Source organism: Seriola lalandi, unplaced genomic scaffold (assembly GCF_002814215.2).
Source record: "Seriola lalandi dorsalis isolate HSWRI2012SDOR001 ecotype SW California unplaced genomic scaffold, Sedor1 jcf7180002054579, whole genome shotgun sequence".
Lineage (NCBI taxonomy): Eukaryota > Metazoa > Chordata > Actinopteri > Carangiformes > Carangidae > Seriola > Seriola lalandi.
In genome coordinates, this window is record NW_019525132.1 from 1,570,344 (window position 1) to 1,595,290 (window position 24,947).

General features: G+C 41.4%; 2 protein-coding genes across 4 annotated transcripts in view; both read right to left on the reverse strand.

Annotated features, from left to right (window-relative positions):
* The window catches only part of znf800b (zinc finger protein 800b), a 28,087-nt gene extending 25,690 nt beyond the window's left edge, over window positions 1-2,397 (reverse strand). For both annotated transcript variants that reach the window (XM_023418005.2, XM_023418003.2), the window contains exon 1: window positions 2,247-2,397. The gene's annotated coding sequence lies outside the window, so the exon portion shown is untranslated. The remainder of the gene's footprint in view (window positions 1-2,246) is intronic.
* Window positions 2,398-9,526: 7,129 nt separating this feature from the next.
* atxn7l1 (ataxin 7-like 1) overlaps window positions 9,527-24,947 on the reverse strand; it is a 29,104-nt gene continuing 13,683 nt past the window's right edge. For both annotated transcript variants that reach the window (XM_087177053.1, XM_087177052.1), the window contains 9 exons: window positions 24,503-24,701; window positions 23,974-24,413; window positions 21,356-21,438; window positions 19,501-19,757; window positions 17,815-18,028; window positions 16,427-16,548; window positions 15,217-15,735; window positions 14,342-14,594; window positions 9,527-13,484 (listed from right to left, as the gene is read on the reverse strand). In XM_087177053.1, the coding sequence (XP_087033179.1) occupies window positions 13,467-13,484; window positions 14,342-14,594; window positions 15,217-15,735; window positions 16,427-16,548; window positions 17,815-18,028; window positions 19,501-19,757; window positions 21,356-21,438; window positions 23,974-24,413; window positions 24,503-24,701 (2,105 nt within the window). In that variant the 3' untranslated portion in view covers window positions 9,527-13,466. The remainder of the gene's footprint in view (window positions 13,485-14,341; window positions 14,595-15,216; window positions 15,736-16,426; window positions 16,549-17,814; window positions 18,029-19,500; window positions 19,758-21,355; window positions 21,439-23,973; window positions 24,414-24,502; window positions 24,702-24,947) is intronic.

A 24,947-nucleotide genomic window follows, 5' to 3' on the forward strand; every position in this document is an offset into this window, starting at 1 on the left:
AAATATATATATATATATATATATATATATATATATAGCCTAGCCTATATATCTTGGTAACACTCCATGTTTTCCATATGCACTACAACATAACCCTATACACGATTCTCATGCTGACTGATTCTTCCTAGTTTGACAATTTCAGGACTTTCTGCCTGTGAATAAGTTCTCCGAGCTCTGGTGGATGACACCATGCCAGTGCCCAAAAGCGCAACAGCAACAAATAAAACGTCCCTGGATAAAAACGCCCTGCTCATCTCCAAACCAGAAACGCGTGGCGCGCTGAGGATGTAATAAAAACGACGCGAGTGTGTATCCAGTGTAGGAATCATAATCCAGCCGTAGTCTCTGCGCTGTTAATAAAGGTTTTACGGTCATATCATCACAATCCAGTAGAAAGACATTTATCCACACATGAGCGACTCCACAATAGCCACATGGACAGAGCACCATGAGGGACGGACTGGACGGATACACTCCTCTCCGACTGGCCTGTCGAGCCCTTGAGCCGGTTTAACCAGTGTGTGTACGCATCCACTTACGCATCCCAGACAGTGCGATGGAAACATAACCATTCCGAATAAACAGCGCGATCTTCCGTGTAGATACAGAATCCCAGGTCGGTGCACTACTGGAGAGTGGAGGCGCACGGCGATTGTTGCCGCCCGAGTCCGTGTCTATTGGTTCCCTTTCAGCTGGGGCAGCGTCAGCACACACACACACAGTCTCCATTTGCAACTCCATCGCCCCCCATGGGCGTGCGAGGCCGCGGGCTGTGACGCAAATGGCACTGGGTGATTTGCAAATGACATATCTTCCTAATTCAGTGTCGTCGCCGCAGGGACTGGTCCAATTCACCAGATATTACACATAGAAATATCCATCCGATGGTGGGTGACGGGTAAATAAAGGCGGATGAGCAGTTCGCTCTACGGGGATGCGGTTGCATAACTCAGGAAACTTAATAAAAATGTGCACGGAACGAGCGATGTGCAGTCTCCGTTGGCTGATGTTTTGTTGTTGTTTCGATTTGATCGTGATGGCCTGTACCGTAACACTCAGCACACGATCGGTCCTCGACTTTTGGTCACAGGAGGAACCAAGCAGAGCGTATACACAGGGAACCGAGTGGCCTCGCTATGGTGGATGTGTGGTGGCCAGTGCTAGGACGCATGCACGTAGCTGACGGGGAAAGACAGGACAGCCGGAGTGGGACTTAGGACCGCATTCACAGGCCATAAAGGCCCGCATGAATACTATTGTGCTCTTTTATCCAAGAGTCCCCAACTATTTACAAAAGGTTGGCCAACACACACAAAAAATATCGCGGCGAAATGGTGGCGGCGGTTACAGCAGCTGCCACTGTGCTCTGCGCAAAGCAGCAGCACAATCATTGCGCAGCGCCGGACTTCCCAGTTTTGTGCAAACTATGTGGTTCGTCCAAAAGACTTTTATTTTTATCTCATTCAGACTGTACTTGTCTGGCAAGCAGCGAACCAGAGCGCAGGGCAGTCGCCGTTCTCATGGCACGATTTGCATCGCCCCCATTATCCCCGAAAATCTCTTTTTACACGGTTATATTGTCAGCCTAAAAACGCCACTATTTTGAGCAACAAAGGGGCAGCTTAACTTGATCAAAGGAAAAGCCAAGTATAAAATGCACCTTTCAAGCCGTAAAAGAGAGGCCCCTCATAACGATTGCAGCATGGCAGGGGAGTGCGGCGTAAAAACGAGCTAACCCGAATAAAATACACACAAAGACAAGGTGCAGCACTTCCATAAATACGCCCATCACCACCCGGGTAATAACATTAAACCATCCTCGGTCATTTGGATTAGCCCAGAGCCGGTGGGGATGGCATTATTACGAATGTAAAACGCTGCGTTTTGCGGCTCCGTGCCACCTTTTCCAAGAAGCAGCTTGGCGCACAGGACCGGTGACCCTTCCATCTTTGCGCGTCCTTCTACCGAGCGAAATCATCACCTATCTCGTATTTTGACGATTTAGTGTTGAATAAAACACATCGTAGTAAGTTATTTGATCTTTGAGGGGGTAAACGCCACACGTAAAGGCTGCTACAAGTCTCTGAAACTATTCCTCTCCCCACCGCGGCCAGGCAGAAACAAGAGGGCGATGACGCCATTTTCTGCAAAAACAACCATGCTCGGGAAGCCAGAGCGAAGGAGGTTTAACCCGCTCCGCAGCCCTCCAGTCCCGCTGAAACGTGTTAAAAACAAGTCCTTACCTTGTATTTCTTGGATGAGTGGTGGAATCGTGTGTTTAAAGGGGTAAAACTGCGCGGCCGTGGCTACTTCGAGTCCGGAGATTGTTTATTTCGCCTCCCAGCGTCCCCGGTTCACTCTGAACAAGTTCCTCTGCGAGCCGCTGTCTTTGTGCACCCAGAGGAGCCTCTCAGCACTAAACCAGTCTCTGCGCAAAGGTGCACCCTCTATGTCCAATTTCAGCTGGAGATGCCGGCACTTTAGGGCAACATTGAGGAAAAAAAGGAAATATTTGACCTCTTTTAATTAAGAAAAGTTTAATAAATTTCCAACTTTTAACCAATGGCCACCGTTGTAGCGCTGATTTATTCCCCAAAACGCGCAACCTTTTGAGGACACAGGTTCTCCACAAGAGTCCACGACGCAAAAGCAATATAAAATAGGCGGTGGTTAAACCCTCCAAAACTTAATGCAACAGATTAAATACTTTTTCTCTTTATATAAAAATCACCATCTATTTAAATAATCTTGCACAAACAACAATAAGTCTCATCTGTGATATTCAGAAATGCGTGGCCAAAATTAGATAGCTTTTACTGATTAAAAATATGCACGTTTTCTATATTATATTCTTATAATAAAATAGGATTTACAGGTACATGATACCATTGTCTTACACCTGGTAAAAAATATTCTTCCAGGAGCCACATCTGAGAAGTTTAACTTCCTTGTTTAGATGTAATATGGAATAGATTTATTACATTTAACTTCTTTACAAACATCACTTTCTGCAATATGCAAATGAGTATATGGAAATTAATGTTAATATCCTATCCTTCATTTCGCTGGGAATCCACTGAAGTCCCTCCAAGGACCCCTTAACAAAACTTTGGCAACAAGTGATGATAAATTCATCCTCTTCATAGATCCTGATTCCAGTGGGTTTAGTCTAATTTTCAAATCCCATGAGCACTGATGCTAGTACAGGTGCCACTGAGTCAATTAATAACCCACAAAACAGACTCGTTTTGGCTAACACTTTGACTATTCGTTTTAGGTTATATGTTAATAAGTTCACCATGTGGTCACACAACGCCCCAGCAAACAAAAGAACCTTTTAAAAACATATTAAAATGTTTTCTATTGACACTAACTCTCTATTTCTATTGACTCTAAAAAAAAAAGTCTAGTCTAATTTACTGTGTACCCATTATGCTAATGTCCAGCGTTGCTAACTCAGTTTAGCAGTAGCAATAGAGGGGTTAGCTAAGTAATTTGTACTAGATAACTGTTTCGCTTCACTTACTGTAACCTTCCCCACGTTAAACTTGCTCATAACAAACATAAGAAACCAAACCATGAACATGCCCAGTGTTTTGTGATGTTGTATCTTAATTAAAATGTCAGGTGTGCGAATATTTTCACAAATTTATCTTCGTGCTACTTCACACCAAAGCTAGTTAGCTTAACTGTAAGAGCCCAGTGAAGCAGCTGCAACCAGGTTGACGTTATTGTTTTACATTGACAGGTACAACCGTTCAGCCATTTCAAAAAATAAAAGGTATAATAATAATAATAATTTGTAAAACGAATAACTACACAAAACACAACAGTTTACATGTAAATTTAACTTCAGGCAGAGATAGCAAATCCTTACCTAGTTTACAGACTGTTGAAAATAAACCTGTTTGTTGGGACCATCGGTTCTTCTCAGCTGGATAACACTGAAATATAAAACATGTCAAATCAATCGACTCAGCTGACCACATGACCCAATTTGCCCGAATATTAATTAACCCTCTGAATTAAACTGGCTTCTAAACCCATGTAATTTGGGTGACTAATGCGTCCACTAACTGCTGTTTCGAAGAAGCATCACATCAGCTCAGATAATTGGAGTCAGCTGGCTCATACTATGATATTGTACATGTAGTGATGTAGTGACTGTGACGGCACAGGTGAGTGTGTGCAGGTGATGAAGCTGAAGGAAGGCTGTTGATGCAAACTGACAGGAAATAATATCAATGATGACAACATAAGGTGTACATGTGTTTGACAGAGGTAAACAGGAAGTAAATCATAAAGGTAGAGGCATTTGCAGTGACCTGTTAAAAGGAAAAAATACACAGACACACACACACACACACACACACACACATATATATATATATATATATATAAATACATGTGTGCATATATACATATGTATGTATATGTATACACATACATATGTATATTTAAGTGCATTAGTACATTAGTAGCAATTAGGGCATTAGAAGCAATAGGGCATTTTTCTGAGTGTAAAACATGGACTCTCATGGACTAGTAAGTCAAATAATTAACATTTACTTAAATATTAAGATGTTGCGCAGTAATACAACAACTCAATATAGCGTAGTACTTAAATCGGAATCTCAGTCAGAGTACTTTAAAATAAGCACTATGGTCCAGCACTATAACACGTGGGGCTCACTCTAAAGTACAGTTTGTAGTAACAAAAAAGGTTTAAGTACTATTGTATAGAATTACACTCTGGAAATAGTATAAATTAATATTTAAGTACAATCTGCATGTATGCTATTAGGTATATAGTATAATAGAAGTAAGCACAAGAATTTCCACCGTGTAGAACATGAGGAAAATATAGTGTGGTACTTGTTACTAGTTGTGTGACTTCACACTATTACCTTATGGTTAGACTTCTAAAGTATGCTATGCTGTTAGGTTTGGTAACTCAATGAGATGGGCTCAGGAGTAGGACGTCAGAGTGACCTCAGTATTTGGTGAGGCCATTAAAAGGGTCTAAAGTGAGTCGTGTCACACCAGCCCATGAGCTAGACAGCCAAACCCGACCTGGTAACTCATTCCAGTGAGGAATATCAGCGCAGTACCTTGAAATGCAAACAGTAAATCCAGTAAATTAAACTGTAATTGTTACCCTACAATTAGAGCTTGACTTCAAGTATGTAAGTATAGTTAAGAAAGGTGCCTTACTTAAGCTAAGCTGCTGTCCTACTTTACCCAGTACAAAGTGAAACTTGATTTGGACACATTGTGAACAAACTGATGTGTTGCACCTGTTGTAAAGGATCCTTCTAGTACTAGCAACATCCTGAGCTATTCAGAAATTGTTTTTATTTAGCCACCAGGTTAGGCAGCATTTGAGAGATGTCAAATATGTGAGAAATAACACAGAAAAAATGCTCTTGCCTCTATTGAACACATCCGAGAAAATCTTAAACCAAATCAAATAAAGAAAAACACTCAACTCATTCAATGCAAAGTGGGTATAAAGTGCGGTTGTTGGGGGGGAATTTATAATCCCTGCCAGCTCCTTCCTTTAGGCTCACGAGAGCTCCCAACAAAAGGTGCCCACCACTATCGCATATACACAATTAACTAAAGCACCAGCATTATTCCATTATCATAAGAATGCTGTTTGCAATGGGGGGAGAAACTCCTCGGCATTCATGGACGTGGCCGAATAGAGCCGAGAGCTTTTATCTTCTCAGTTACATGCAGGCTGCGTTTATCGCACCACATGGTGACATGATTGGACACTTTTGGTGCATGACAAACAATTTGTTTACACTGGTAATTTCAAAAGCCTGTCTGTAATTATAGCGGGGGGCTAAAACTGGGGCTTGTATGGAGAGACTGGTTAAGAGGCTGGAGGGTTAGGGTACAACTTCATCCACTTAGGAGACAAACATGATCAAGATTAGACTGATAAAATATTGTTTTCCCACGATTAAACTTTCCAGTAGAGGAAACTATTACGATTGACAAATTTGTAAACAGTATTAAATCCCCAAACATTCAGTGTAATCAGATCTGTATTCATTGACGGAAAATTAAAGTCTTTCACAAAATATTTTAATTAGTTTTTACTTACCAATGTTGCCTCCTTAGATGTAAATATCTGACATTCGTGGCAGCTGCAGTAATTATGAATTCAGAAGACGACCTGTGCAGTAACTGTTCATCCCAGCAGGAGTATCTGAATAAATGAAGATTAAGTAAGAGCAGTTCTTTACTTCGAGGTTGACATCATTTGTTCTGCGTTGCATGATCTGATATGTGGCTGATGAGATTTTGTGGGGGGGGGGGGTCGTGTTAAGAGTTACACACAAGGTGTCAGTGTTGCCGGGAATGTATTTTTTTTTCGGTCATTTCAGTCCATTAATGTAAAAAGGCACTGAGGAAAGCAGTGGGTAGAAAACGCCTGCTGGATGTCATGCTCAAATAAATCTAATTGGATGTAGCGATTTGTCTGGAGAGCAGTAATAGATGGCAGTAGAGCCATCTGTACAGGGCATACAACTACAGCCATTGCTTCAGTGCTGTTTAATATGTTTCCCATAGCAGCAGCACAGGTCACTGTAATGTGACACTTTGCACACTAGCTTTCAGCTGCAGGACTGTGAGCTCTATATCAAAATCTAATCATAATTAGTTTTACTGAGTAAAATTTCAAGGGGATTGTTTATATTCAAAAGCAGGTTCAGTGCCTCTTTAAATGCCCTTAAATCTCTCCTGTAGTTTTATTTAAAAAAAAAAACCTAAAAAAACAGAAGTATGGCTAATCCGCTTTGTATAACAAAAAAAAAGATAGTTAAATCTGCTACAATGCCCAGTATCAAAGGAACAAAATGCATACAGTATGTTTTGGGCTGAATCATTTCCTCTTAAAAGGAAAATGTTTGGAAATGGGATTTGCATATGAGCAAGATCATGGAGCGTTGTGCGTAACAGGGATCATGAAAAAATAATGCAGCAGCTCCTTTTGTGGGACAAAAAATTCTCGTAAACTCCAGCCTCAGATGCATACATCAGAGCAACGTGTGTGTGTGTGTGTGTGTGTGTGTGTGTGTGTGTGTGTGTGGGGGGCCTACACCACAATGACCGCACCTCTCCCTGAGCCGACTCAAGATCCTGTTCTCCTCTGACCTCTGTCACGAATGAGAGTCAACAAAAAATTTGACTGTTACTTTAAGATCAAAAATATGACTTAACGTTACTGATATTCCACCCCATGTATCTGGCCCCAACTCTCACAGAATAACACACATTCACCAAAGCAAAACATCAAAATGTAGGTTGTAAGATAGGGACTTTTCTATTCTCACCATTTTCAAATTATTTAAATAAGCAGGTTTCCAGATAGCTCCATCGAGTAAATTTCAGTCTCTTTATGATCTCTTCATTCTTTTTCTTTTCTTTTTCTTTTCTTTTAACTCAGTCTCTAGTAACCGCTCTCTGGGGGTCTACAGTCACATCTGACTCAGTCTTGAGGACTCATTAGCCGTTAGCCTCCACAACAGTGACAAAGAGAACTTCCAGGGGCTAAACAGAAGACAATTGTCAGTGATCACAAAAAAAAAAAAAATCACATTTTACTAGAAGTTACCAGAACACATTATTGCATATTTATGTGGTTTATAAGTTATTTCCATACTTCTACAAACTGGATGAACGAGACATTGGGAGACGCCTCGTTTTCTTTTTAATAAAAATATCCAAGCGGATGAATCCTGGTAAATTATCTGCTCCCTTTCTGAATTAATCTAATGACCATTAAACGTTCCAGTCACAAAATGAAGCTAATAGAGCTTCATTTTTTGCTTAATAAGGCTCCATTGGCCCCTTTCTTAATTTGTAAAAAAAGATCAAAACTAGCCTCCGTTTTATGGTTCATGTTAAATGTGATTGATTTTTCCCCCCTTTAGTTGCTTAGTTGGGAGTTATCTGTGGGCTCCGCCGCGAGACTCACACTGACACCTTGAGGTTTGTGCTGTCGAAAAGATGCAGAGAAAGACATCGCTTTGGTTGAGTCTGTAAATTAAGATCGACAGGTGGAATCCAGTGCAGACAGTTGCTGCTCGTAATTTTGTTCTTTTGTATTAAGTTTCACGTGTGAGGACGAGTCAAAGCGGGAATTTTGCTGAATGGCCGGCTGGAGCAGAGATGAAGTCTCAGTGGCCTGTTCTCCCACTGTAAACAATAACGACATAAAACCACTGCTATAAAGAGAGAAGGGCCGTAAATTGTAAACCACAGAACAGTCTGAGTTAATGCTCAACCGTGGGCTCCTATTTCATCTCAACAGTACATTGGCATGAGATTAGGGTTGGGAAAAAAAAAAAAAAAAAAACGATTTTGTGTGTTGAAGTTGCATCATGAAAGCATTGTCAGTCCCTAAGGGGAAATTGTCTTATTATTAATCTTATTTGGAGGTCAAATGTCTCGGAGAGCTACACTGCCACCGGAAATTGGTTGGGGATACAACATCATGCTCCGACATGTTGAATATTTACCAAGACAGGTGTCTGAATTTATGTTCTGTGATTAAAATGTTGCATTTCTAACTAATGAGCTGCTTTTCAGTGCTTAACAGCTGATAAAAGATGGAATAAAGAATCAGCTTTGCTCCAACAACAGGCATCAAGATGGGGCTCCTCAAAGATCACTTGTTATGCTCTTAATTATGCGCTCCACAAAATTTGTTTATGGCTTAATTTTCTTGCCAACGTAGGCTGAAGAGTCACACCCCGAGAGCCTCTTTGGAAGTTCGGGAGAGCCCTTCACAGTTAATGAAGAAGGATCTGTTTAGATCAAGTTAATAGCCACTGTCATGTTTTAACGCAGTACTGTTTACTGCAGCCTGGTATGTATTAGCTTTGAAGTCGGACAAATTGAAAGTCTACCAGGGGATCACTGAAGTTACATTTTGTGCTAAATCTATCTGGTCAAATGGTCAGGGTTCGTCCTGTGGGCACCATGAAAATGACGTGCCCAATCCGTCCAACAGTTGTCAAGACATTTCACAAAAAGCCCAAAATGTCATCCTGCTGGTGGCTGGAGACGACAGGTCAGGGGATTACCACAGTCAGTAGCCTAGGATTGATCCTCTTCATGCAGTAGTTGCTGAAATATTTCAGTCTGGACCAAAGAGGTAGACCGACCGACATCACCGCCGCTGGAACCAGCCTGCAAGGGGAAAATAAAAATTAAATAAAAAATAAAAACATGAAAACAAAAGTCAGCTGGAGAGACAGGACCCAGCACACTTCAGTGTTCAGGTAGTGAGTACGGACGCATGTGGGAAAAAAATTCAAGCATAGAAATGCGTCAAAAGGTTACACGATACAAAATATATGAATGAAGCTTCACCGTGAAACACTGACAACCATGGAAGCTCTTTGTTTTTCTAGCCATACAGAAATATCACGTCAGACGGAAATGATGAGTTTCTTGGACAGAAAACGTTGAACACACAGCTGCAAAAATGACAACTGAAATCTACAAAACAAACTTTTGTAATTCATCAGCAGAGGGACTTTTCTTCCAATTACAAAAGCTGCATCTTTGATTTACAAATAACACAACAACCACTTTCAATCATTTAATAAAAGCTTGGATATAAGACCTTTTTTTTTTTTTTTTACAGCAAGTGTTAAATTGTTTTGATGGGAAATCCATTTTCTGATCCAACTTCAGTGAGACCGAATAAACCCCAAATCTTACAATTTTTCAGACATTCAACATTGACCACAGTTTGAATCAGATAAAAAATAAAAATAAAAAAAAAACGGTGTGCTGGTTTAGGGGCCAACTCACCGAGAATACACTCTTAATCTTCTTTTACTGTAGTTGCCAGAAACAATTTAACAAATATATAGATATAAATTTTTTCTTTATATCTGAAATATTTATATAAATAGAAGTTGATTAAAGATCTGGGCATTATGACAAAGTGCAAAAAAAGGAACAGGGAGGGTTTAAAAAGAACAGAAAAATAAACTGTTAAAACCTCCGTAGAATTTAACAGCAAAGACAATATACAACTGCTCCGAAATCAATATCCATGAGCTTTGTCTTAATTTTAGCTGCAACAAACTATAACTTCTCATTTCTATTACTATAGACAGTAAGTGTGGGGTGGCGTTTCCCAAAACCATTGCAGAGCTAAGATCATCATCTTTGATCTGTAGATACACGTGAGCTGGAAAATCAAACTTTCCAACCACACTATGGTTTTCTTTTTCTTTTTTTTAGCTGGTAAAGCAATATGAACCATCTATATACTAGTGTATCTGTTGGTCTTTTAAAGCAGGTTTGAAGACTCTAACAGGTGTAAGCACGGCAGGTGGCAACAGGCTGCAAAACAGAGAAATTAGTGGGAAAAAAAAAAAAAGAAAAAATGTTAATATTGTAATTGTAGGCGTGTTAACTGTACACTGCGAGTACCGAGCTAAACCATGTGTATCTACAGTAAAATAAAGACCACCACACCGGCATCACTAAACTGATCACAGAGCTGTTAGACGATCTCAGCACTTGGCCTCAGAAGATGAAGACAGTTTAAAACTATAGTTCTGAACATTGGAAGAAACATGAAAAAGGGGAGAACCACAGGCAAACAGGAATGTGGGGCCCTTTATATGAAAATACTAAGCACTGCCTGGTTTCACAAAACCAACTTTTTTTTTTTTTTTTTTCATTACTGTACATCAGATACACTTTGTGTACTGGTGTGGTTTCCACTAATAATGACAGGAAGAAATACTAGTATAGAAGCCCAACTGTCCAATGACATTTTGTACCATCATCTCTATGTTACAGGGCTCGAGCAACATCTAAAGATGTCAAAGTCTTGAATGGAGTCCTGTTGAGAACAAAATGGGACTCTGCCAGTAACTATGACCAGAACTGACCAATCATTACAGTTTTTAGATGGGACACTGGACTACTTAGATACCTGGTGCAGCCATATTTCACATTTTTACATGGTTATGTGTAACATAATTATCTTAACATTCTTTCGTCAGCCTTTAACAGCTAAATAAGGGGTAAATATCCTGATCAGCACATGGGGATGAAGCCCCGACCTCATGCTTGCAGGAGAATCTCCACTTTCTGGTGTCAGGATGGAAAAATAGACCATGTTGACAGAGTAAGTTGTGATGTAGGCCATGTCCTCTGTAACAGCTGTCTTCCATTATGGTCGGTATCACTGTAAATGGTAGGAAATACTTCAAAATACAACATAACTGAGCGTCAATGTTCATTCTTAACCTTTGAACTGAAATACTTAGGTCATGTGATGACAACTGAGCCATCTTCATGACAGCTTAGTAAACTCAATTTGCTGATGAACACTGCGTTTGAGTGTGTAGTGTAAAAGTGAGGAAAAAAAAGAGTAGATTAAAATAATGCAGCATGCATATTACATTTTTTTTTTTTTTTTTGGAGAGTGCTGTTTGATGGACGGTATTGGCCTAAAGTGCAATGCACATAGGAAATGTAGGATAGCTGCAAAACTGTAAATAAATTGCGGGCAGTGGTGAAACCGTTCCAGAAAATTTTAGAAAAATTCAGTATTTAATTTTTGGAACAAACATGTTGTTTTCTCTCTGGGAAGTCAAATCGGCAGCGGCTTTGTAAAGTAGCAATTTGACTGACCTGTTGTCAGTGCATATATTGTATCATTTCCTGTTGGTATAGAAGAGTTAAATATGTTGATTTCTTGGATACTAACAGGAAAAAAAAAACAGTATACTACAGTCATTAGTAAATAACATATACCGTAAACAATTAGTATGGAGTTGGGACACAGCATGTGAGATGCAGATGAAGCTCTAGAAAAAGCAATGTGAGTGGACCTTGAGTTAAGACTTTTCTTGTCGGACAAAATTAGCCAGAATTAACTACACTTAGTTATTAGAACTATTTTGTAGAATTTGCTGCAGGTTGTTGTGACCTGGTAACACAGATAAATGGAAATGACATAAACTGAAACAGTCAAAGTTCATATCCGGCTGTGTGTGAGTATTAATTAAACTTAAAGCTAATTTACAAATTTGTGAAGGTTTTGAGAAACCAGACCATTCTCATCAATATTATTTAACACAGACCAAGGTAGGAGGGCGAAATATTCCCTCTTTTAGCTGATATTTAGTAAAAGGGGACAATTATTAATAAATACAAAAAAAATAACAGATATGTACACATTTTCAACAATATGAACTACCATAATACTTTCAACATTTTTCTTCAAAATGTCATAGAAATTATTTTTTGCTCAAAATGTCTCTGTAGCTCAAACCTCAATGGTCAGTAAGAAAACAAACATCATTTCAGAACATAAATTATTATACAAAAAAAAAAAGAAAAAAGAAAAATTCCAACACCGTAGTAATAATTCCTTTTTGGATGCAAGTCCTGACACACACACACAGGAGTTTGTGTTTCTTGCAACATTTAAACCAGAATGGAGGAAAAACAAAAAAAATACAATCTTCAAATAAAATTCTTCCTATACTGAAATTACAATGCATTGACGCGGCGTTGTTGGTAACACAGACGTTTCTTCTTCCCTTGTGTGAACAGGTCCTTGTGTGGCACTGCTGGAGACTGCTCTGGAGTCAGTGAAGAGGGATGCGAGTCCAGTAAGTGCACTTTGAACATGGGCATGCTGGGATGGAGAGGGATTGAGGGACAGACAGTTGGGAAAAAAAAAAAAAGGAGAGAATTTCAGAGATGTGGAAAAAGTTGCTCCAGAAAGATGGAGAGAAATTAGAAAAAAAGGAAGAGGTTGATGCAGAGGAAAAAGCTGGATAAAACCCAACTAAAACTGCTGTTGCCTCCTCCATCTTTGAGGAGGGGGAAAAATGCTAAAGACAGAAAAAAGGGTAAAAGGGGTGGGGGGGTGGGGTGGGGGCAGGTGAGGTGGCGTAGCTGAAGTCAGAGTCCTACAGTAGTCGTGTCAGTAGGTCCTTCAACCATCTAAATCCCAAATACAATCGCAGACCTCTTTCCTTGTCCGCCGACCAACCACAGCAACCAGGAACATGGTCAGAACAACCAGAAAAAAAAAGAAAAAAAAAAGTTGCCTCTGAAAAATTGTACAGAGGTGGTATTATTAACAATGCCTTGAAAACTTTGTGAGGCATATTCCCTTTTCAGAGGATAAGTTTTTTTGGAATCCGCCGTCGTCTTCTGAGAAAACCACGACCGCTGTGATGCACGGAAGTAAAACTGCCAGCTCGACTGTGAGCGAAGACTCCAGAGCCCCGGTATCACAGCGGGTGAACTGAGCCGTCACTGGGTAAACAGGGGTGACATCGCCGAGATGAAGCAGTCTGATTGGTGCTGTCGGTGGAAGAGTGGTGAGGTCAAAGGTCACAAACGGTGGTGGCCTGCACAGCTGCCCAACATTCTGTCCATGAGACAGGTTCCTGTCAGTGATGCAACTTGGCCTGTAGGGAGAAGATGACAGTTACATTAACTGGCTTTCATTTAGCACGGTTTTGCACTGTGTAAAGCAATTTCTACAGTATTTTAAAAAAAATATACATAAATCTTAGTAATTAGAAATACTTGTTTACATGAATGACACTTTGCTGCTCTGTATCTGTGTGCTATTATGTACTACGCTTAAAGCAAGTTCAATTATTTTGAAAATGAACTGCCTTTTCCCACCTGACCTGTACTTTTTCACATCCATATCAGGGCTGTCACTTTATTATTAAAGTTGAAACTAGAAAATTAAAACAAACACTTTTCAAACTGAAGTGTCAAATTCACTTTCACTGTTTAGAAGTGCCACATGCAGCTCCTTGAACTGAAGCAGGGGGGCGTTAAAATACATTGTATTAACAGCAGTGGTAAAATACACTGTAATTCTGATCTGTTGTATCCCCTATTGCAGTAAACTAAGCTAGTGTTGTTCTCTTCACTAACACAAAATGGCAAAAACTAACATGGCGCCACCATGAGGTCAAAATTAAACCTCAGCTGTAGTTTGTTCTAAGTAACAAATGTCCGCACGCTAAAACGCTCAACTAAGCTGGTGAACATGGTAAACACTATATCGGCCAAATATCAGGAAGTCAGCACTGTCATCGTGAGCATGTTAGCATGACATTTACCCTCAGAAAATTCAATTACAGTGGGTTAACAGTGCATTGATTTACATATATATTGTCTTTGCCGCTGATCATCATCATTTCTCTTGAATATAATCTCGACTTGATGATGCGGCTTTGAGTAAACCGAATCCCAGCCCGGGAGATTTTAGTTGCGGGTTACTGAGAAGACAAGATGTAACACCAACCTGTCTCGGGGACTCCGGCCCCAAAGCCAGTATCCCTCCAATGTCATTTCGTTTCCCAAAGAGGCTCTCCAGTCCGCCCGGCCTGCTCAGCTTGCTGGCCTTCCCTCTGTAAGAGCTGGGACTCCTCCTCTTCCTCCCCTCGGCTTCTCCCCCATAAGCCAGGGGTCCAGAGGGGGGAGCCAGGGGCTGATGAGGCGTGGAGGCAGGCTCCCTGGATGGCGAGTAGGGTATACTGGTCGTGCCAAGATCGCGACTGGAGAAGAGCAGAAGAGGAAATTGCCATTAAGTACATACAGTAAGCTTCACTTCCAACTTTCACTGTACAGCAGAATTTATTTAGACGAGAATAAAATTATCGCAGCAGGTTTTTACAGAGCTGTATATTTCAAAGGAAAAGCCAAACACCTGTCATCACAGCCTTTGCACTGCTGGCACCGTCCTCTCTGTTTACACACTGCTCTACTTTTAATGAATCACCCTCTCATGTGTTTCTCTGCATACTGTACTATGTTATGTGCTGAGCTGAGCCTGTATTGTGTTGTTTGTAACCCTGGTTACCATCAAACTTTCCCTCATTAGACCATCACACTAAAACAAATTTAATAAGGCTTTCACATCACTGTATTATATTTATATGCTCTTGTATACAAGGCCTTGAAATGAGTGAACAGATCCTCGTCAGTATCAAGAAAACATACTTCTTAGAAAACTGTCACCTTTGCGAAAACAACAGACTTCATCCTGAACAAGCAGGTGAAACAAAAATAAAAACAAAAAACAAAAAAACCTGAAGAAATCCAGTCATTCAATCCTGCATAAGAAAGATCAACCTCATTTTCTACTGCTGTCGAAACTTTAAACAGCCCGCAACCCACCTGCTCTGTGAGTTGTGGCTTTGAGACCCATCAGATTTGGATAGCCCGTCATCTCCGCTGCGCCAAAGCCCGCTTCCCCCACGCCCAAGTCCCTTTTTCCTGGCTTGGGAGGCAGCTGTGCCCCCTGAACCTTGAAATGTTGGATGATAGCTGCTGCCGTTCCTCTTGTGATTATCCACAGATGAAAACAAGGAAGAAGGAGAAGAAGTAAGGGAGGAAGACAAGTAGGAAGAGTTTTTTCTCTTCTTATATCCCACTGCAGAGTCCTCTGTGTCTTTGGGTGGGCGGCTGGCTTTATGAGTGCTGTTACGGGCTTTGCCCGGTGTGGAAATGGCGGTCAGGGGTTGTGAGGCCTCTCGGATGCCGAACACCCCAGCTGTGGCCAACGTGGACTGTGGGAAGGTGACGGTGTAGGAGGGGCAGGTCAGAGATGTGGGAGAGGGAGTCCGCTGTGAAGTGACGGAGGAGGTACCGGAGGAGGAGTGGGAGAGGAGGCTCTCAGCAGCCAGAGGCACCTTCCTGGAACCCAAAGGGACAAGACATTTTAAAAGTAATAAAGTTGTCTCATTGCCAGTATAAATTCAGAGTACTAAACCTTTATTACCAATCAATGCACGGTGTTGTACTGAACAATGGTTTTCTGTGTTTGCAGAGCCTTTAACCTTTTAGCTGCTGTTGCTCCTCCCATGATTTTATCAATATGATTAAAAAAATCCTTACTTTCCCAATCATTCGTCTATTATTCACTTATCAACAATTTCATGGAGACCTATCATCTTTTTCTCTTTCTGTATTTGTGATGTTCTCTCTGCTCCATTCTAACATTAAATGAACTGGCCTCTTGGTTGATTACATTTATGTGTGACATCAAAAACTTCCTGTCTACCCAGTTAACTGGGTTTCTCCATCCCTCATAAAAAACAGGTTAGCACAACACATTACTTTCTCTCATATTTACACTTGCTCATATTGTCAGTCTATCTAATTTTCCCCAACTTGACAATTCGATTTGGAGAATGTTTACCATCCATTTCATTTGTAGTGGCTTCCTTGTGAAATTCAAGAACAACATTCACACAGTTACTCCTGCGTAAATAGACTAGAGATGCATTACAAGCTCATTGTGTTCATTTACACATGTACCTTTAAGTGAAACAGCTCTACGCCGAGAAAATCGAATCGCCCACAATGTACGTTCAGGGACACTCACCTCCACATCTGTGCGTTGAGGTGTTTCTCCACCATGCTCTGGAGCGCCAGCCTCATCCTGTCCCATCGCCTGTCGAACACGTAGTGGCCCCGTCCCATGAGCCTGCTGCTGAATACGCAAAACTGAAAAAGGGAAGCAGGGGGTGAGAGGGGAAGGAAGTGGTAGAATGATGGAGGCACAAGGGAGGTAAGGTGAGGCATGGAGAGAGGAAAAAAGGAGGAGAGCAGGAGGGATAGATAGACAGAATTGAGAAAGAGGAAGAGAAGGGCCAATGGATGAAGAGGGGGCAGAGAGAAACAAGGGGGAAAAAAAAAAAAAGAGAGAGGGAGGGAGTAAGAGGTGGGCAGAGACGGAGCAGGATGTGGAGAGAAAGTGGTGTCAAATGACAGAAACAGTGATAGATGAAAAAGAACAGATGACAAAGAGAGAAAAGCGAAGAGGCAGAAAAATTCCAAATGAACACAGACAGATATGAAAGATGATCGAGGACAAGCAATGCCACAATCTTCTTTAGAACTTTAAAAAAACAACTAACCCAGACCAATCCCTAAGCTGAGACGATGATACCAAATCAACAATTTTTTTTGGGTTCTAATTGAAAAGCTGCCTCTCCACCTGTAGTACAGTGGGCAGCTAAAACCTTTGATGTCACCTTCCTGTGATCACCTTTTAAGTCTTGTTTCAGATTCTGAATAGTCATATGTTTGCGGACAGAAGCTATAACCAGGCACTGAGGTGATCAGTGTCAAGTATTTGCTACAAATGTATTTACAGCAGTGAAAGTGTGTGCATCAGTTGCTTATATACAAAACAACACTCTATATATTTTAATCATAGCAGGGGCACTTAGTTTGTCATTTTTAGAAAATTGCAAATTTTTGGAAAAAGAATTTGGATTCTCCGCTGGTCGCCTGGCAACTTCTCAGTGATAACAAAATTTCAGGAAGTCACAACTCCTGCCCAAGAGATAGTTTGGCATAAAACATAACAAAAAACCACAAGCTGTTTTTACACATTGTTTTTTATACAGATTCATCAAACAAGATGTAACAAGTTACTCCTTCCTTCTTTACACTAAGCTAGTCTCCTAGCTGTAGCTTCATATTCAAAGGATGGACATTAGAGTGGTTTCAATCTTCCCACTGACCCTCTTCCCTCTGAGTCTGAAATCAATCTGACACACAGCCCTTGCCTTTTTCTTTGCAACAAAAACATTGGATAAGAGCTACAGCTGAGGCACCAACAAAAAATAATTCCTCTAAATGGCTTTTAAGAGCAGACCCTGTGGGGTAAAGGTGGAAAATCCTGGCTGGAAGTTGTGCAAATGAGTTTTTAATGCCCTGAGGTTATGGACTATGAAAATGTATGTTAGTAGTCATAGTATGTACCCCAGAAGGCTGTGGGTGGTGATTGGAGTAGTGAACGGCAGGTCTGTCAGGGTCCTCTGGAGTCTCTGCGTCTCCCTCGTCACTGGAAAGCCGGCCGCCATCTCCCCCTGCCGTCACCCAGCTGTGAGGGGACAGCTCTGCGTTAGGGGCCAGGCCGGGGACTGGTGCTGGGGGCAAAGGACTGGAGGTGGAGGTGGCGGATCCGCCTGGAACCCTGGGGTGGATACATTAGAAAGACAGGGGGGGTGAATAAAACACGGAGAAGTGTGGAGAAAGGTGTAAGAAATGGAATCGTAGAGAAAAAGAAAGAAGGAGCGAGGTAGTAAATAAAAGCAAGATGGAGACAGAAGTGGAGGGAAATGGAAATGAGAAGAAGAGGAAGGGGGAGAAAATGAGAAATGTTAGTAATAGAGTAATATGCAGCAGATAAGCAGAGAAGCAAGGAGAGACTGGAAGAAAGAAGGAAGATGACCATAAATGGGGAAGTGAAAAATAAAAAAAAAAGATAGATGAGAAGGAGGATGAAGATTGGGAGAAGAATAATTGAAAAAGAAAAGAGTGAGAGAAGGAGAAGAAGAAAGGGAAAGGAGTGGGGAGAGAAAAGCAACACTGAGGGGCAGGATGACAGAAATCTCTTAAAACTCACAACATGAACATAAAAGCTCGTGTCATATCTGCCTTTACGCTGCAATGAAAAAGTCGAAAAGTTTGACACAGTAAAAAAAAAAAACCCTGCAAAAAACTTCCTTTTTCAAACAGACGATCACCTCTTAAATGGAAAGAGGAAATGAGTTTCTCATAACACTGTGACAAAGGCAGACTTCACATCCTTTTACTATTGTTTCTCCTTTCCTGCACTCTTGTTTACAGCATCCCCTGGTGGGAAAAAACATGAACAGACAAGGATTCCCCACGCATCTGTCTAGGACGTACAGTAGGACCTTAAGTCATTCAAACTCACATTTAAGCAAAAGTATAGATGCATCACAGAAAAAGCCATTGTCTACAAAACAACCACAGTAAATGTCTTACAATATTGGGTATAATGAGTACTAAAGTATTTGAAAAAAATAAATAAATGTAATTTGTTCTTAATTAAATATTAAAGAAAATTGACTTTTGTCCAGGAAATGCTCCTTTTCCTTATGAATACAGATTAAGCTTAGAAAAAGTCAATGTCCATAAAGAAACAGGATAGAAAGAACTACAAAAAAATAATGAAACTCTTAAAATCAATCTTCATTTTATACCCATTCAATTCTTATCTCTCAGGTTTTGGCTTACTTGGAATAAATATAAAGCAACAGTCAACATATATGGAAGATATAACCTGACTTTTTTATAATCTGAAAACTGACAACATGAACTTGAATTTAGTTTTTTGAATATTGGACACTTTAATGTTTGAATTTGTGAAAGCAAACAGGTGGGAAAAGTTTTTGAAATTGTACCACTTGACATAAATCCAGACAAATTTTTTATAAAGTAAAATATATCAATGGTCTGCGGTTAGTGGTATTTGATTGTCAACATCAAGTATCCCAAAGTGATTAATTTCAGAGTTGGTTATTCGGCTGTTTATGGCATTAAAGCTTTTATGATTACAATGTTAAGGCCTTTCTTTGCTTCCATATACACATACATAATTAATAAAGTGCGTGTGTGTGTGTTGGTCCACTGTCCGACCTGGGTATGTGCGCATTTGCCAGCCGAAGCTTCAGCGTGGACAGGGGTCGTCCATTAGGGCAGTGAGGCTTGCCGGGAATCTCCTGTGACGTGACACTGTGGCCACAGCCTTCCTTCCCTCCCTGCGCTCCGTCTCTGTCTTTCTCCTTCTCCTTCGCGCCGTCCTTCTCCTTCACCCGCCCCTTGTGTTCGGCCAGGAGGGTGTCGAAGTTTTTCCTTCTGCCGGGGACAGCTCGGCGATGGGTTAAGGAGTGAGTCTAACGAAAAAGCACAGGACAAAAAAAAAAGTAAGAGTAAGAAAGTTTGTTAAATAAAGTACTGATCTGTGACCAACACATAGTTTTGCTCAAACATACTTTAACAGGGCTGATGGTTGCACTCATAGGGGCTTGAATCATGGCTCAGTTTCCATAATCACTGCGCCATGCTGCTGCCCACGTCACACCACACTAACATGGGTAAATATTGCCTGTGCATGGTAAGCTCGTCTACCCTTCCAACTACTTTGGAGGGTAACCAGCCATCAAACATTTGGTTTTCCAATAGGTCTTTACAATGTGTGTGTCTGAGGCTGCTGAATTACTGGTATAAGCAGGTAGTACAGCTCGAGGAAAGAAAAATGCTTCATGTACTCATTCAAAAGGTCATAGCAAGGGTAGGGGGCTCTTTAAACATTTTAAGGCTCAGAAGATGCATCTTATTTCACCATCATTAATTACCTGACTGCTGAATTTGAATGTAGCAGGACACCAATTTAAAGCTGAAGCAAAAACAAGACAAATGCCTGTACTTTGTCTTCATGTTCTTGAGAGATATCTACACTTAATTTCAGCAAGGAGAAAGACTACTCCAAGGACAGAGTGTGGCGTCACTTTTACAACACCTGCAAAGTAGAAATTATGTTGACATATTGTGGTTTCTAACAACTGCGGTTTAGCGGGTGAGGAAAAATCAAAATGCAGAAAACAAACAACATTTTGACGCATAGATTTTATGTGTATGGGCAAATAACTTCAGTAACTTCAGCTACCAAGGCCACATATTCTAAAATATGATGCCAAAATAAATAATTAGGTTTCACAATGTTCACATACATTTGCAAGCCATTACACAATTCAACCCCATTGTCTTACGTCCACGCCTATATGTATTGCGCAGTGCTGTACGTGCAGCAAAAACCCTCCGTGGACTGTGGCGTGCAAGGACATAACGTTCATTCCCTTCACCCCAACCCTGAGAAGTTAAGACATCTCTGGAGTTTTTTTTAAATACTGGCTGAGGTAGGAGTCACTTCCTTAGTGAAGAACTCGTCCAGGCCCCTGTCTTGCAATCATGGTTCTCATAGGAACTACCAGTATAAAACAAGGTTAAATAAGATCACAACAGCACACTACATACATCTCTAACTACTTAATAAGCAGCTTGAAGTGATTAGTAAAGCTTGCTAGATGTAATTAAAGGGCAGTGAAATAGATTATTACTGCTGAATGATGTTGTAGCCTCACCCAACATCTATAATTACCTCATCAAGGGAAATGTAGGCCCTATAATGCTCCAGCACTGTTACCCAACATTAACTGAGAAATGTGTGTAAAGCGCAGACGTATCACAGACAGACAGGGTCAGGGAGGCAAACAGGGTCATAGCTGCAGTTTCAGCCCTTCAGCACTGATGTCAGTGCGCCCTTCAATATTTTTTCTCTCATAAACAAACAAAGCTGCTTTCCTGGTGAGACAGCCCCACACAGGAAGCAGGAAGAAGGGTCAGCGGCTATTATTGTCTCCACAGAAATTACACAGAGGTGGTGAGCGTGAGTGATAGTGTGTTTGTGTGTGTGTGTGTTTATTTGTGTTACCTTGCAGGTGAGAGACCGCGTGCAGGGTCGTTTAGTCTCTGGGTCCTGGACTCCACAGTGCTTGTTAGGATCAAACACTCTCCCTGTAAAACATGCACACAAACACAAACATAAACACAAACACACACACACACACACACACACACACACACACACACACACACACACACACACACACACACACACACATTGAAGTGGTACCAAAAGGCCATAATTTAGTTAAGTATCAAATCACATTTCCTGGGAGTGGAAGCGTTATAGTACCATGAGTGCATTAATTTGCCTTTTTTGAGACAGCACTTCACTCAGGCATTTGTCTATTCACATATTCCTTTACTCAATCAATCACTCATCGTGCTTAGAGGCCACCGTAGTTTAATACTATTATTCTGTGTGACATTATTAGTAATGCTTCCAGTATCAAACACAAACTATGCGGATCCCTCGTGCTGTGACAAATCATTCCTGACAGGGCGAACTGGCAGCCTGACAAGAGTCAACTGTGACTGACAGCCCAGGAAACTCTCTCCTGCTTTAATGAACAGAATCTGGAGGAAAAATGTGACTGACGATGAAATGCGACACTCAACTTTTAAGACTGTGTCAACTTGCAGCTAAAGCCTCTGTTGTTTATTGGAAATAAGACAAAATCTCTTTTATGTGCCAAAATGTCTCAAATAAGAAGAGTAGCAAAGGGACTTCTTAAGGGTCAACGCAACAGCTGACACCAAACAAAGCTGCTGTAATCAATATTTCTATATTAACAATGTATGAACGGACTTCACTTATGTAAAAAGGTGTCCTCATGGTGACAAACCCACCTGAAGACTGTTTTCGCAAACAGAAAATTATATGAATAATGAATGAATAATGATATTCAGCCCCTTGTTTAAAACTTGCTTGCCATAACAGACTCCATTGTAAAGCTGTGTCAGCGAAGTTGCTGAGTTCTTGCATCTCAGCAATGAAGTTGGTGAATGAATTATTGTCCCTGAAATAAGACGAACGAATTTATAAAACAAACAACATTTTCTTCTTGAATACATAATAAAATAATAAATGTATTATTTTAATTTTATAGTACTTTCTAGTGAAAATAATTTCACATCCTGGTTCAACTGATAGATGTCAAATCTAACTTCAGTCATGCAGGCCTTTCAAATTAAACTTGTCAGTTTTCTATGGAGTTATAAAAGGCAAGAGTACTGCTCAGCCACACAGATGCACACAAACCAGCCGACCAACAACAACCTCCAGTCAGCAGGTTATCTTAAACAGTGTTGTGCTGTCACAGGGCTGTAATCTCGCGCTGGCCTTTGCTATAATCCCTGTAATCTTTAAGTGTTTGCAGAATGAGACGACAGCTCCGATGGATACGGGTGGAAAGACAAACACGCAAATGTACGACAGCAACAAACATGCCCCTTAGAAATAAACAAACTCATACTCTAACCAACAAGTTCACACACAAACTTAGACAGGAAGTTGAGAAAAGAGAGAGGAAGACGGGTAGTGCGAACACATTCTGAAGGAAGACACTGATGAGAAAGGGAAACCAAATGACACAGAAATCAGAAGAACAAGATGAGTGAGAAACAAGACCCCGATGAGCAGTGAGAGACAGCCAGAGAGAAACTAAGAGATGGAGAGAGCGTGAGAGAAAAAAATTAGGACAGAATATTATAGAGTGTGTGTGAGAGAGAAGAGGAGGTCGAGGCAGGAAGTGGAGAGTGAGAGGATGAAAAAAAAAAAATACAGAGACACAGGAGGTGGGGAAAATCTCTCAAGAAGACGAGCAGCTTTTTGGCAGCGGGAGCTTGTGAATTAGAGGGTGTAAATCAGAGGCTTGGAGCACAGCGAGACACAACACAAACGAAGAGAAAGAGGAGCTGCATGAGGACGGGAAGAAGACAAAAAGCTGGATAGAGAGTCATCCACACCCTGAAGCATCCATCACAAATCTCAACTTCATTCTTCTGCATGTTTTCACATTTGTTAGTTAGAGATGACCGCTAGATTAACTCCTACGTATCCCCGTTGATTTAAATAAAGTTTGGAAGGTAGACTGAGAAAACAATGATAGACTGCGGAGGAGAGAGTGAGAAAGAAGAGAAAAAGTGAGAAATATCAAGAGAATAGTGGAAGAACAGAGAAAACAGGGGAAAGAATGCCATTAAAAACTACAGAGAGGCGTCTCTCCCTTTCCAAAACACACAGTCTCACCCTACCACTGTCCTGTCTGCAGCCAAACATTCAGGCTGGAAGCTCTCCAAAGGATACGGAGATAAGAAATGGTGAGTGTGTGAGCTTGTGAGAGTGTATGAAAACATGTATTAACATAGGAATATTTTTATAATGCTGAGGGAAGGAATTTATGTAGCAAAGGTGGAGATATTTAACTCCTCTAGCACATGAATGTCAGCAGGCTAAAAGTTACCGACTCAAGGTCTGTGACCTGTAAGTTGAAGGGTCAAAGTTGATGGCCCTAAACCAGCCATGAAAACGTAGGCAGGAAAAAGGAATAAAATATTAAACGTTCTTCACTTCTTTAGACTCCAACTCCTGCCATTAGTCAGCAGTAGTGCAGTCTGGAATGGCCATAATTTCTCAGAACTAACCTGAGAGTCTTTTGTGCGACCTGGAGGAAGTTTTAGTCCCATTCTGGTGCTTCTTCTCCGCCGTCGGCGATGACAGCAACGACGATGATGATGGCATTGCGCCAGATCGGTGAGAGGGTGAAGGTGACGGGGAGGGTTTCCGATCCAGCGGGGAGGGAGAGGGTGTAGACGACGGCCGTCTGTCCAGCGGAGAGCGTGCCATACTGGGCCGCCCTTCCAACGACGATGGAGGCGTGATAGAGCGCGGCGTGGGCGGCCCGCTGCTGCCGCGACCATTCATGAGCTTTTCGTTGGAGCGTTGGGAAGCTGGGGGAGTGAGGGATGGAGGTTTGAGGGAAGAAGGGGAGACAGAGGAGGAGGTGGTGAGGCGCACATGCGATGCCGAGTCTGTTCGGCTCAGGCAGGGCATCTTCTCTAGGCTTACGACTGGAAGCGATACGCTGGGGAGATGGAGGGAGAAGAGATGGTGTTAAAAGATTGTGTGACTAAATTAATGCTTTGGGAGAAGTGTGTAGCGGCATACACCCACCATGTCTTGTTCCGTGCTCCCTTTGGTGGATAGACAGCAAGTGGTGCCTTGCTGAAACGGGAGTGAGGGTAATCTTTAGGGACCCTGAAGGCCAGCGTGTCCCCAGGACTAGGGGCCACAGCGGGGGCCACAGCAGGTGCTTTGGGCTTCATAGGGACCAGGGGGCTCCTGGAGGGGATGGGGGAGCCGTGGCGCTTCTCTGAAACAGGTTACGACAGAAGTAAGGATAAGGATCTGTAAGACGTGTGAGGTCACAAAGATGCATGACACACCAAAACACACTCTTAACAGATCAAACACACAATCATGCATTGCTAGCGGGTACTTTTTGTATCTGGGTAGTTTTTCGAATCTGATTTGCATCTGATTAGCACCTGAGTCTAGTTCTGAGTGTACTGCAGAGTGGTATTTACACCAACTTGTGTTTTTTCTTTTACACTGCTTA